The sequence below is a fragment of the Poecilia formosa genome, unplaced genomic scaffold (genome assembly GCF_000485575.1).
Source record: "Poecilia formosa unplaced genomic scaffold, Poecilia_formosa-5.1.2 Scaffold92, whole genome shotgun sequence".
Lineage (NCBI taxonomy): Eukaryota > Metazoa > Chordata > Actinopteri > Cyprinodontiformes > Poeciliidae > Poecilia > Poecilia formosa.
In genome coordinates, this window is record NW_006800031.1 from 386,955 (window position 1) to 399,692 (window position 12,738).

Consider the following 12,738-nt stretch of genomic DNA (forward strand, 5'->3'; position numbering starts at 1 on the left):
GTCTATTTTTAGTGCAAATGTCTTAGTAAACTTGAATTAAGCGTAAATAACTTTTCAGCAAGTAATAGGAGCTTGTTTTAAGTGAATAACTCCCTAATATTGATTTTTTAAAAAGTATTACTTCACTGGCAGAATTTTGACATCCAGTCTTTAGTGGAAAGTGGAAAACAAACAATAACCCAAATGAAAATGCTCTGTCTGGTTTTACTTTATTATGCAATTAATTTATTGCTTATTCAAGCTTATTCACATCGCAAGTTTTTTTTTAAATTTGTTTATAAGTTTGAAAGCAAACTCTGGTCCAAGTTTGAAATAATCTGAACTGGCAACTATTGACCTGGACATTTTTGTTTCAAGAGAAATCAGTACTCACTTTATTGTTCCATGTGTTTTAAGTACTGTAATGCAGTATTTGTACTGCAAAACAGTCGAAAGTCTCGCACAAGGCCGAGAAGACAAACAGAGAGACGCCGCACCCTCAGGTTGATGGACGCTCTATGCAAACACGCTCCAGCTGAGGCGCTAACAGGAAGTCAACTGCAGCACACGCTGTGCAAAGAATGCTAACAGTTTGCTCTTTAACCTGGCAAAAACTTATAAAAAAAAAAAAAAAAAACACACACTTGCCTCAAAACAGCTTTCAAAGACATAAAATCAACTGCTTCCAGAAGGTCTTAAAGGTGAACAAGGCACAAGATATTCAGAGACTTCTTTATTGAGTCCTTTCTGTATTCAAAGCAAACAGAGCAAAGCAGCTGCTTCAACAAGAGAAATCTGGTGGCCTGCAGAGCCAGATAATCTCAACAGCGGCAGGTAAAGGTAAATAAAGAAGACATGAAAAGACAGGCACAAATCAGAAGCTGAGCAAATATCAGGTGTTTGGGAGGTGTAATGTAACTGCAGGACAGAAGTGGAGCGATCTCCGTGGTAAGGACGATACTGTTATTATCTCCTGTGTCATCCCTGAACCCGGCTGCCGTCATTGTTCTCCTCCGCGCTCACTTCTCTTCTTCGCATGCTCCCGCAGTAGCCCATGGCAACAGGTCTGCGCCGCCACGGACGGGACGCACGAGAGCGCCTGGGCGGCGGCTCGAGCCTGCAGCAGATGTTGTGGTGACATCTGACCCCGGGCCTGGCGTCACTCTTAAAGGGGTTTTCCTGACTGCCGGGCCAATCTGCCATCTGCCATCTTTCTGAGGTCACACGCAGATGGAGAGATGTAATATGTGGGCTACACATGTGCACTGTACACAAATAAAAGCCCAGAGTGAGTATACAGATTCAGGCAGCTGCATGGAGATCGCTTTGGATGCTTTTTAAGAGGCTTAGTGAATTAGGTTGTCTATTTATTCAATTATTGTGACATGTAAAGCTCTGTGGGACACAAAGTCAGCGTCTGGTTACATGTAAATATTCCCTAATTTTATTAATAACTGTCAAAATGTGACTAATACTCAGACAACACTAAAAAATTTATAAGTTAAAACGAAAACATATCAAGTTAAAAGAAACTTCTTTAATCTGTCTTGTAATTTAGATTTTAATTTGGATTATTACAGTATGAAACTACTGAATGTACAGAATAATTTGTCCAACTAAAGGAAAAGATTAGGGCAGGAGATGTGCCAAAGAACGGCTCTGGCCGGACATGAACCAGGGAGGCCACTGTTTTACTGGAACATTTCTTCTTAAACGTTCAACCCAACAAGATACAATTACTTTATTGTTTGTCTTTGGGTTTTCTCACACTACACCTGGTCTGTTTTCTGTAATTCTCCAGTTTTCTCATTGGTGTAATTACATCTTAACAGGTTGCCAAAACAGGTTTCACAAAGGAACGCTTTCAAAACTGCTCATTGCTGCAGTCGTGGTGGTCCCAAGATTTAAAGGGCTTTCACTAAAATGTCAGGCTGTTTTCACAACTCAGTCCGGTACGCTCGGTTCGACTGGGATCCAAACTTCTAGCATTCGTTACATTTTCAGCAGGAGAGGTTCACTTTCTCACTGCACTATGTCAAACAATCCAAACTAATTAAAAAATCTGTTCCCATCCTTGCCTGTGGTGGTGCTGCACCAAGAACCACTGAAGGAAATGACACAAAACAATCTAAAGAAGACACAGAGTGCAACTTCATTCATCATGAAATCTAAACAGAAATGGAGTAGCGTGAGAATTTAGTGGTTGGAGGATTTGGTAAAAGACCACAAGCCATTTCTCAATCTAGCATTAAACTCTTGTGTTTGTTTTGGTTGTATTTACCCAAAATACACTGCGCTATAGTCCACTTCCTGCTTTTGGTGCAGTCTACAGTTCACTTGGTGTTCACACATGAATTCATTTGGCTCATTTCAAGCAAACCAAGACCAAGGTCTAAAGGCAGACCAGAGTTTCCTTTCTTGTTCCGCAGAAGAGTTTGATTGCGTATTCACACCTTCCCAAACAAACCAGACTTTCTAGGCAAACAAGCAAGAGTTCGATTAAAGTGAACTAAACAGGGCTGGTGTAGTACCGCAACCACCAAAGGAATAGCTACAAATCCAAGAAGGACACTCTAAAAATCCTTATATATATAAAGTTGTAGACATTATTACAGTTATAATAAACAATAGGTTTGTTACCAGCAGTAGTGATGGTAGTTACTGTCATCTGTTTGGAAAACGTACTTAGGCGACAGCCTCATGTCTGGTTTGGTTTTTATGTCTCACATTGGCTGTGATTTAAAAAACTGGCGTTTTTTCTTTGATGTCTCAGGCGTCTTCATCTGGGAGTCAAACTGGGTTAGTGGACCATGTTTGTACCTCTGACTTCCCTTCTCTTCATCCTGTCTGTCCCCCACCACCGCCCCACTACTTCTCATTTCCTGGCCGTTTGCTTCTGTGCCTCGGCTAAGTCCTCTTTAGTCTTGTCTGATTTGTTTTAAAAGCTTCGCCCAAGGGGAGAAGGGCCTCTCCTCCCTGTTTTTCTCCCCTTTTCCTGCCCTCTCTTGTGCTTTCCCAGCAGTGTGTATCGTGGCTCACCAGAGTGTCAACTTTACCACCACAAGAGAAGAAAGTTAGACATAGCTGCAATCACACAAATTGACTCTATTGGGATAAAAAAAAACCCGCGGAACAAAAAAAAATCCGGTGGAAAAATCCATGACTGTTTTTAGGGTAACTGGATTTACCGCTGAATCCCAACTGGCCGCAGAAATTACAGGACTCTCCAGCTCTTGCCCTCTCCTTAAGTTCATCACTTTTTTCCTTCCTCTGTAATCGTACAGGAGAGCTGACCTGGCCGGCCCACATCTGGCAGCCTTCATTAGTGACCCTGTGAATCTCGGAGCAACACGGGATGCAGCCCATGGGAAAGAACCAGCTCCCCCCAGGGACCAAACACTCAGTGTGTGTGTGTGTGAGGAAGTATTTTCTGAGAGTCGCAGTCGCCCTAATGACTTCTGCCACAGCCTGTTTTACGAGGCTGGGAACCACTTATAGAAGTCTAAAGGTGACACTGAAGCCTCGGGTTGTTAATGTATGTGTTGAGGAGAAAAATCCCATCTTTACTTCCTGTCTGTGCTAAATGACTCCATTTTTTCCCAGTGGATATACATTAAAGTTGCAGCTAAGGATTACTACAGTAATCGAGTATTCTATCGATTATTCTGATGATTAATCGAGTAATGGAATAAAAAAAATTGGCACGTTCTGCAGATTTTTCATTTAACAACTTATTGTTATTTAATGTTATTTGGCACAACATTAAAATACATAAAAATGGCAAATAAATATTTAAATTCCTTTTTTAAAATAAGAAAATAAACAGTTTATTACCTAAAATGCAACAACACAGCATTTTTTACTCCTAATATCAACATATGAAAAGCTCAAACTTTTCTATTTGAATCAACATCAATACTGTGTAGAGCTGATCTGTTGATAAATTTTTCAAATTATTAATCAACAGTATTTGATGTAATACATACATTACAAACAAAATGTATATTTTTTGACTTAATTACTGCTCTGAGTATGTTGCTCTTTCATCAAGTGGCCTTTTTTGGGTCTGTATACTCCAGTTAATGATTATTCAATTACTAAATTAGTTGACGATTTTGACAATTGATTAATCCGATTAATTGTTTCATACCTAATATACATTCATTTATTTAATAGTAGCTATTTATATATCTCTATGCCAGTTTACCAGTCATCCACATCTGTTTTTGTTGAGCTTATCTGCCTCGGCAAAGATCTAAAAATCAGCCACCGTCCTCTGTTGCTCTGCTGTGAGGGAGCTTTCACTGACAGACCCAAAAGGTCGTGCTGCACGTTCACAGTTAACAATAGTCACTCCATTGCTGCCAGCTCAGCAACTTTACTATATTTAGCAACATTTCAGACAAAACAATCAGCATTGTCCAAAATCAGCATCGGCAAGTAAGGCTATTTAAAGATCGGCAATTGCCGATCTTTAAATAAAACTGCAATCGGTGCACTCCTGGTAACAAATGTTCTCTTCCTGTAGTTTCTCAAGTTTTCTGTTTTCTTACTGAAGTGTAACAGTTAAATTAAGCAATTCAAAATATTCTCACAGTCACAGTGGACTCAGTTCGATTGGGGAACAAAATCCAAACATTTGTTACATTTTCAGTGCGGTTTACTTTCACTGAAAATGAAACCGCATTTTCATTGCACTGTCAAACGATCCAAATTAATTGAAAAACCTGTTTCCCCACTCGACTGTGGGGGCGCTGTAGCAACAACTACTGAAAGAAATTTCACAAAAACCTGTAAAGAAGACACTGAGTATGACTTCCTTCTTCAAGAAATGTAAACAAAAGTGGAGTGGCGTCAGATTTTAGTGGTCGTAGGATTTGTCTGTGGAAAAAGACCACGAGTCATTTCTCCCTGTACACTAGACACAAGCGTTTGTTTTGGTTGTATTTACTCAGAAGGCCCTGTACTAAAGTCCGCTTCCTGCTTCTAGAGTGGTCACTGGTACACTTAGCCTTCATATATTAACTCGAATTCACCAGAGTTCACTACAACCAAACGGAGACCTGTGTGTTTAGGTGGACCAGAGTTTGCTTTTTTGGTCTACTTCAGAGTTTGATAACACACTCACACCTCCGCAAACAAAGCAAACTTTCCAGACAAACAAACTCGATTAAAATGGACTAAACAGGTGGGTGTGAATGCAACCTTAAACAATGTGCTTGTCATTTGGATAGTCTCATTTATAATCATGGAGGAGATTGTAAAATCTTGACTGGTAGATGCCATACTGTAAAATTAAAATTATTGTTTAATTTCCAATAGATTTCCATAAAAGCCCATCTCTTCCCTTTCTCCTAAGTCTTCAGAGAATGACTTGTGTCCGGTAGTGTGTAGAGTAGAGAGACTAAAAGCTAAAAAACACCTGGCAGACATCGTCAATCTGTTTTTGTGTGGAGCTCAATGGGCAAAAACCACAAGTAATCATGGGTATTAAGGAGCATGCTGCTGTCTGGATGAGTGGATGGCCCACATGGTTGTTATACTTCAACCCACAAGCAGGTGGTCTGGGATGAGGAAAATAATAGAAAAGAGGAAGTGTGGCTCAAAGTACTTTTGTTTCGCAAACACACACACACACACACACACACATACACACACTGTCAGTAACTCCAATCAGAGTTTATGTGATTTGTCTTGGCATATATGCCAAACATCCACTGCGCAGAGGATCCCTACCACCAAGTCGCTTCTTTTGGCCAGAAAACTCCTCTCATCGGCCAAAGGGAACCCAACACTGGTGACGGCGGCCATATAAAAGCCTTGCACTATGTGTTTCTGCTTGTGTGATGATATGATCAGATACGGCACCTGTTCTTCCCTCAGACCACTTGGAGGCTGCTTCCTGACTCTGAATAGGAGCGAAGAGGGGGGAGCGCAGGACGTGAGGGGGAGTTAAGATAGACTCATCTGACTGGGGCAAACAGAGGTGCCATTGAAGAATGCCCAGAACTGGAGGGACAAGGATTCACTTTCATCGAGGTAAATGAATACTGTAGCAGGGACACATACCAGTGAGGAATTAATGGCTCAGATTGTTATCGGAGGCATCACTTGCTCAAACCCCTAAAAAGTCAACAGGTTTCAGCAGCAAAATTTAAGCCCTCAGGTTTTTAAACCCTTAATGGCTGCTGTTCTCCTTGACACCTCAAGTCCCACGTTACAAATGCAAAAAAAAAGAGGAACAGATATGACTGCTAAACCCTCCTGCAGCAATAGGAGTTTCAACTGTGTTAGTTAACAATTAATTTATCTAAAATTTAATAAATGTTTTATTTTTTGTTTAAATCTTAATCTTGTGTCAAATTAGTGACTTCCTTCGGAAAACTTTCCAATACTTTCCATCCATGACAACTTAAACGGTAGGTGCAAACAGATGCTTTCAACAATCAGGTCAACTGAGGTGAGTCTTACACAACTGAGAGCTCAAGCATCTGCTTAGGTCATATTTACATAAAGTAGTTTGCAGAAGTCCTAACGTTGGCCCGTTCTTTAATAAGGTTTTATAAAGTCTTCCTGTAGATTGGATGCTTTTCACGCACTAAATTATTCACATTTTCACTTTAACTTATGAATCATCCAGCAGTAGAAAGTCTGTTAGATTCCCCTAGGGATACACCAGGGTACTGTCACAACACAAAAGGTAATTTAAGAGAGAACCAGTTTTAAATTGGATAGTTAAGTACTTTTGTCTCTAATATCCTGTCATAAAGACACAGTCTGATTCTGTTTTGTCTTTTTGTTTTTTTTTGTAACACTTTATTTGAAGGGGTGTGCGTAAGACTGACATGACACCATCATAAACATGACATAACACCTGTCATGAACATAAAGAAGTCTTCATGAATGTTCATGACAGTTGTCATGAAGTGTCATTCAGTAAATAATGACACCTTTAATGCAAAGTTGCTGTAAAAGTTGCATTAAAAGTCCGTTAAAAGTGCCAACTTTGCGTGATTTTGTAAATTGTGATAATTCAATGCAAAGTTGCCATATTTAATGGACTTTTAATGCAACTTTTAGAGCAACTTGGCATTAAAAGTGTCATTATTTACCGAATGACACTTCATGACAACTGTCATAAACATTCATAAAGACTTCTTTATGGTGTCATGTCAGTCTTATGCACACCCCTTCAAATAAAGTGTTACCTTTTTTTTTTTAGTTAAATCAAAACAGTTCCAAACGGAACAGTTTGACAAAAAAACTGTTGGCAACTTGTGCATCATACATGATAATGCCAATAATATTATGCACATATTAATAAAATAGGTTTAAAGGGGAGAAACAGTTTGAAAAAAAAAAAAAAAAAAGCATTTTAGCACCATGAAAATAATCTACTGACTAAAAGGTTGGCAAAACAGCAGATGATCAACTTACAGGGAAGGTTTAACTTGTTCAATGTGAGGTTCTTTTAAACAGTCATAAGCATCGAGCAACTTACCTGCAGTTGTCATTTTGAAAAGAATAAATAAACCTCAAACTCTCACTGCCAGCTAAGCAAGGCTGGTGGTATCAACTCACTCACTCACTCTTTGGTTACCTAGCAACAACTTGAGTAAGTTGTGGTTACCTAGCAACAGTCTGTTGAGTGGTTACAGAGCAGTTTCAGGTTTCACCATCATGCCTCATAACTGATTAAAAATACAGAGCCTCATAGAGCGAAGGAAGGAAATAAGCACAGGAGCTCAAGAGGAAACTGCAGATAAAATGGGTAAATTAATGTCATCATTTGGGCAGTGTTTCAGATGTTTAAAACAAAAAATTAATCAATAATTATCAACACATCGACTTGTATGAAACGTTTGTGTAGTGATACCTTTTTCAGCCATATCGCCGTGCCAAACGAAGAGCACTACCAGCATTGTTCTTGTCTAAAACATAAAATGAAGTAAAATGTTTTTGTATGGCCCTGCTTAGATCAACCATTAGCTTACACAAATTAAAGATGTCTATAGAGCTATCTACTGCAATACAGTAGAGGTTCAGTATTTGCATACTTTTGTTTTTTAATACAACACAATTATTTGCAGGCAATTCGACTATGTTTATGAGGAGCTGTGTATCTAAAATATTTTAAGAACATGTAGCTGGAAAAGCTGAAATACGGAGGTGAAATGCTACATGACATGCTAAGCAGTCATGCTAAGCAGGAGCCATTCACTTTCATTGGTGCTCATTGTTTGTATGACTAACAATCACAGATTCAAAGATAAGGAAGATAAAAATGTGTACTGGACATAAAATTTGTGAAAAATATGACAAAATCAACATAACTTTAAAAACAAGAGATATTATTGATTAAATAACTTTAAATTCTTAACAAAATAAGGATATTAAAGGTGGGTTACAACTTTTCCAGTTTTGTACTAATGTACAAAACATGAAACAACCTACAAAACTTGAAGCTTTGGTTTTTGAGCACCAAATCCATCCCATCATCACCAGTTCACATCACTCTGCAATCAACACAGTGGCAAAGGAGGTATGTGATCCCTCAACAGCATCCTTCCTCGCCCCACATCGAGTCAGCCCGATATCTCTCATCTCACTGGGCAGAAAGAAGCTCTGCTCTGAACTGCTTTGATTTGGGTCATCCATTGTACTACTGGAATCTGCAAGATATTATTTCTGGTCTGGACTGCTTCAGCTCAGTTCCCGCCTTCAGAAGGCATCACCGACTGGCTGTGTAATATGAAAGCAGCTCTTAAGCTTGTTAGTTAATCATCTTTGAGAAAATGTAAAGGGACAAATTATCAGCAGCTAAAATAATCAAAGTATCCAAACTATGAAAATCTGCCCAAGTTTTGACAATCCTTGAACTTTTTACTGATCATTCATTGCCACAAAAACAACAAATCACTAGAAGAGCGTAACACGGAAATACACAATCACTCGCTTGGCCTTGTGTGCCCGCTCAAACCCGACCCAATGTCCATCTCAGTTTATAATTGGAGACGTCTGAGGAGTGGGACAGTGCAGGGGCACAATGATGGCTTTGTGGCCCAGTGGGAAGGTGGGGTGTGTGTGAGTGCGTGTGTGTGTGAGCGACGAGTGAATACATGACCGGGCCAAATTAAGATGTGGCGGAGGGCCAAGATGACTGCCCACTTGTTGCTGTCCGAAGCTTTGACCCGGTCGGCACAATCATTCAGCAGGGAGTGAACCTGACTGCTGCTGCTCATGCCAAGGTGGGCATTTAAACAAGAAAGCAAAATAAGGTTTGGGTTTACACTTAAACTTTAAAAAATACACATTTAGAAACCTTTTCTCCATTTTTAATGGGTTATAAAGCGTCAAGCCATCTGTCTTGGGCAATCAGAGAGAGTGAGCACTGAGGGCTTTTGAGGAGGGGACAAACTCCCAAGAGAAGGGTGTGAGGGGGGTGGCAAAAGGACGGGGCTTGAGGGTCTCTCTGGGAAGCCTCTCCCAGATTAGTCACACAGAATTAATCGCAGAGCAGAACAATAGTCGCCGAGCTTCTGGCAAACCCAGCTGTCGCTCCGTGAAAGAAAAGAAAAACAAGATTTAGGGCCGGAGAGGAGTTTGGCTGGAGAGACGACAGAATGTGGTGGCAGTAACACATACCCAAACACAGTATCTCACGGTGACCCCCTGCCCTCATCAGAGTCCACCACTCATTTCACTCTACATCCTCTGACCATTTGCCACCCAGAAATAGCTCCAGCAGTGTGAGCGCACACTGCTTCATCTTCTTCACATGCAAACCCCAAAACCTCTGAGTCATGTCAGACTCCACAATCCCACATTCCAACTCTTCTGTGCAGGCATTCGTCATACAGAAGACAGATGTGGACGTTAAACTTACTTGCACTCTCCATTGCCATCTGGAGTTGCTTCACACCTCCCCTGGTTCAAACAAGACTCTGTGGGCATGGAGCATCTCAGACCTGCAAAAGCAACATTTTAACACATGTGTACTCTGCAAAACATCCTGAGTTTATTTTTAACAAAGCAAAGTTTTGAGGTAAGGCAGCAGAAAAAGCTGTGGAAGATTTACTTCTCACACAAGAATTTGAAATTGCCTCAGTAATGCTTCTTAAATGTGATGTCTACCTGCGACATCTACTGCTACCTCAGGGTGCAGTTTGGCATCAGCATGTTCTAAAACGCAGCTTGACAGAAGATGAAAAATATGACTAACACAACAGTGCAATCGCACCAAAACACTACAAGTCTAAACCGCAGAAGCTTACATTCACACACTAGTGAGGAAAAAAAAAGTTTTTGGTTTTTGCTGGATAAGTCTGGAACAGCTGCCTGAGCAAAAAAAAAAAAAAATTACCCAGGAGAGGAGAGTTAAGGAAAAGACGTGTTATTAATATTATTAATAATAATAATAAGACAACAAGTGCAACATATCAGAAAAGTACATGTAAAAGGATCTATGTTGGCAGCTCGGTATAACAAATCTACGCCTTGTGTTCAGGAAGTTGGAGAAAGTTTCCCAGGCTGACACGAAAGTTATAAAACAGGTTAAGATTATATCGAAGCTACAACAAAACTACACTTTTTCAAATATATTGTGAGGCATTAACAAACCGAAAGCTCCCCGTCTCTCACCTCGTGTTTCTCCTATCAGCGACAACAGGAAAGTTAGTTTCACTAACAAAAAAATATGCATTCCTCCTGGTTTAAAAAGATTATACAAATCCACGTGGGTCTTTTCATAGATCCAATATTATGTCTTCCTCCTTGACAGGGAAAAAACAAACCCTCTACATTCACCCAAGAGTATATCCACAGAGAGTTGGGGGGGGGGAAGTGAAGCGGACACCCGGCATGAGACGTTGTCACTTCAAGTCCCGAGTTGGAAATGATTTGAGGGACGAAAGTCTCCATCCGCTGCTCTCCGCTCTGAAGGGGCGTTTTTCCTCCACACCGACACGCTAACAATCACATAGTTGTTCCCCAGACAGGCACAAGCTGTGCAGCTTGATGAAGAGATAGCAGGGAGTTTGTTTTTTGTGTCCCCCAGCGGTTTTCCCACGTAGTAAATGGTTAATTAGCTGATACTTGTGGAACATCAGCGCCAAAGGTTTTCCTCAAGATGCTAGCTGCTGGGATGCTAGCTCATGCACGATGCTAAATAAAAACAGTAAAAACATAAATGACAAGTTGGGCTCTACATATATTTTCTTCACCAGTTTTATACCAGATGAAGTCAAAGTTTACTACATTACTTTTGGAATCTTTTAAAATAATGTAGGCTATCTTATATTTTTTTAATTTAGGATACTGATAAATTTTGCAAATCTTTCTTTTATCATCTAAATATGGCTGTAATATGTCACTTAAAAAAATATATACTTTTTTAACATTTGTTAAAATTATTAGAATAATTGATAATGAAAAAAGTAGAGCTCCTCTACTTTCTCCTAGTATGAACTGCATTAATAAGTCACTCAATCAGAAACAACCACAGATAGGAGGAGGGCGTTAGTGCTGTCAATCACTCTTGTGCATAGCCTGCTAGAAATGCTAAGTCTAGTTAGCATTCCACCAATGATGGATAAAATGCTTTAGTGGAATGGTAAGCTCTTTCGTGGCCTTAAGCATATTAGGCAGCAATGATTCAAAGCGCTAAATGGCTCCTCCTGGCTCCGATTGGTTGTTTTTGTCAGAGAACGATGCAATTCTTCAGTTGGCAAATAGTAGCTCTGCTTTCTGCAGAGAGAAGGTGGAGCAGCTTGATCTTTTAAAATCGCATCTGTCTCATATTATACTGTCACGACATGTTGACAGTTTTAACAAAGAGACAAAAAAAATTTCCACATTTCTGTAAAAGTTAGTTCTGCAGCATTAAGTAGGTATTTCAAAGACAATCATCCAGACCAAACCGGTAACCAAATAATCTTATGTCCACAGCGACATGAATAATATCATGGAGTGGCCAGCCCAGAGTCGGCTAAGCCTTTTGAGACTCTACTCATATTTTCATTTGTAGCACCCCATATCATGCTATCATCCTAGCTTGGTGCTGTTGGGCGACCCCTGTTGGTGTGGAGCTTCTTAGCAGCTCCTTAACTTGCCAGTGCCATGGGTCGGCTCTGGTCCAGACCAGCCCACAGACCTTATCTACTCCATTACAAAATGTGGAAACATACATTTTCAAACATTTGTTTGGTTTGTGTAATAACTGAGTGCATAAAGAACAGCCTATTTCTCTCCTTTCTGTAGAATAACAATAGACTTGACACATATTTCTTCCCCTTGTATGTGGGAATAAAATCCATTTCCCAATAAATTTGCAAGTCACCAATCTACTAAAAGGATTTTGAGCCTTTCTCTTAAAAAATACACTGTTATTTTGAATGCAACTGTATGCAGTTTAATCCAAAGAAAAATAATGGAAACCTGCTGTTCCTCAGGGAGCTCTCCTAGATTTGGGCAACACTCCTGATTTTATTTTTTAAAAAATATATTGCTTACTTGTTTTAAATTATCCATCTCATATAATTTATTCTTTTCTTGTTTTTGTCAAGTTTTTTGTGATTTTTGTCTGTAAAATATGTCATACAAATACAATTTCTTTATTTAGGTTTATTAAAGCTTATATTAGAGGACTATCTAGTAAAATTAATACATTTATCAGTTAGTTTTTTGTTACAAAAACACTGTAGATTATTTCCTCCATAAAAAGCACCAACATAACAAAAAGAAAGCTGTATTTACACGGGT

The 12,738-nt window shown here is 39.6% G+C and overlaps 1 protein-coding gene across 1 annotated transcript in view; it reads right to left on the reverse strand.

Moving 5' to 3' along the window:
• The window catches only part of notch1b (notch receptor 1b), a 49,979-nt gene extending 38,950 nt beyond the window's left edge, over positions 1-11,029 (reverse strand). Inside the window, exons 1-2 of the mRNA XM_007557803.2 lie at positions 10,621-11,029; positions 9,866-9,947 (exon numbers count right to left, since the gene is read on the reverse strand). Coding sequence (XP_007557865.1) covers positions 9,866-9,947; positions 10,621-10,681 — 143 coding nt within the window. The 5' untranslated portion in view covers positions 10,682-11,029. The remainder of the gene's footprint in view (positions 1-9,865; positions 9,948-10,620) is intronic.
• Between the last annotated feature and the right edge of the window lie 1,709 nt (positions 11,030-12,738).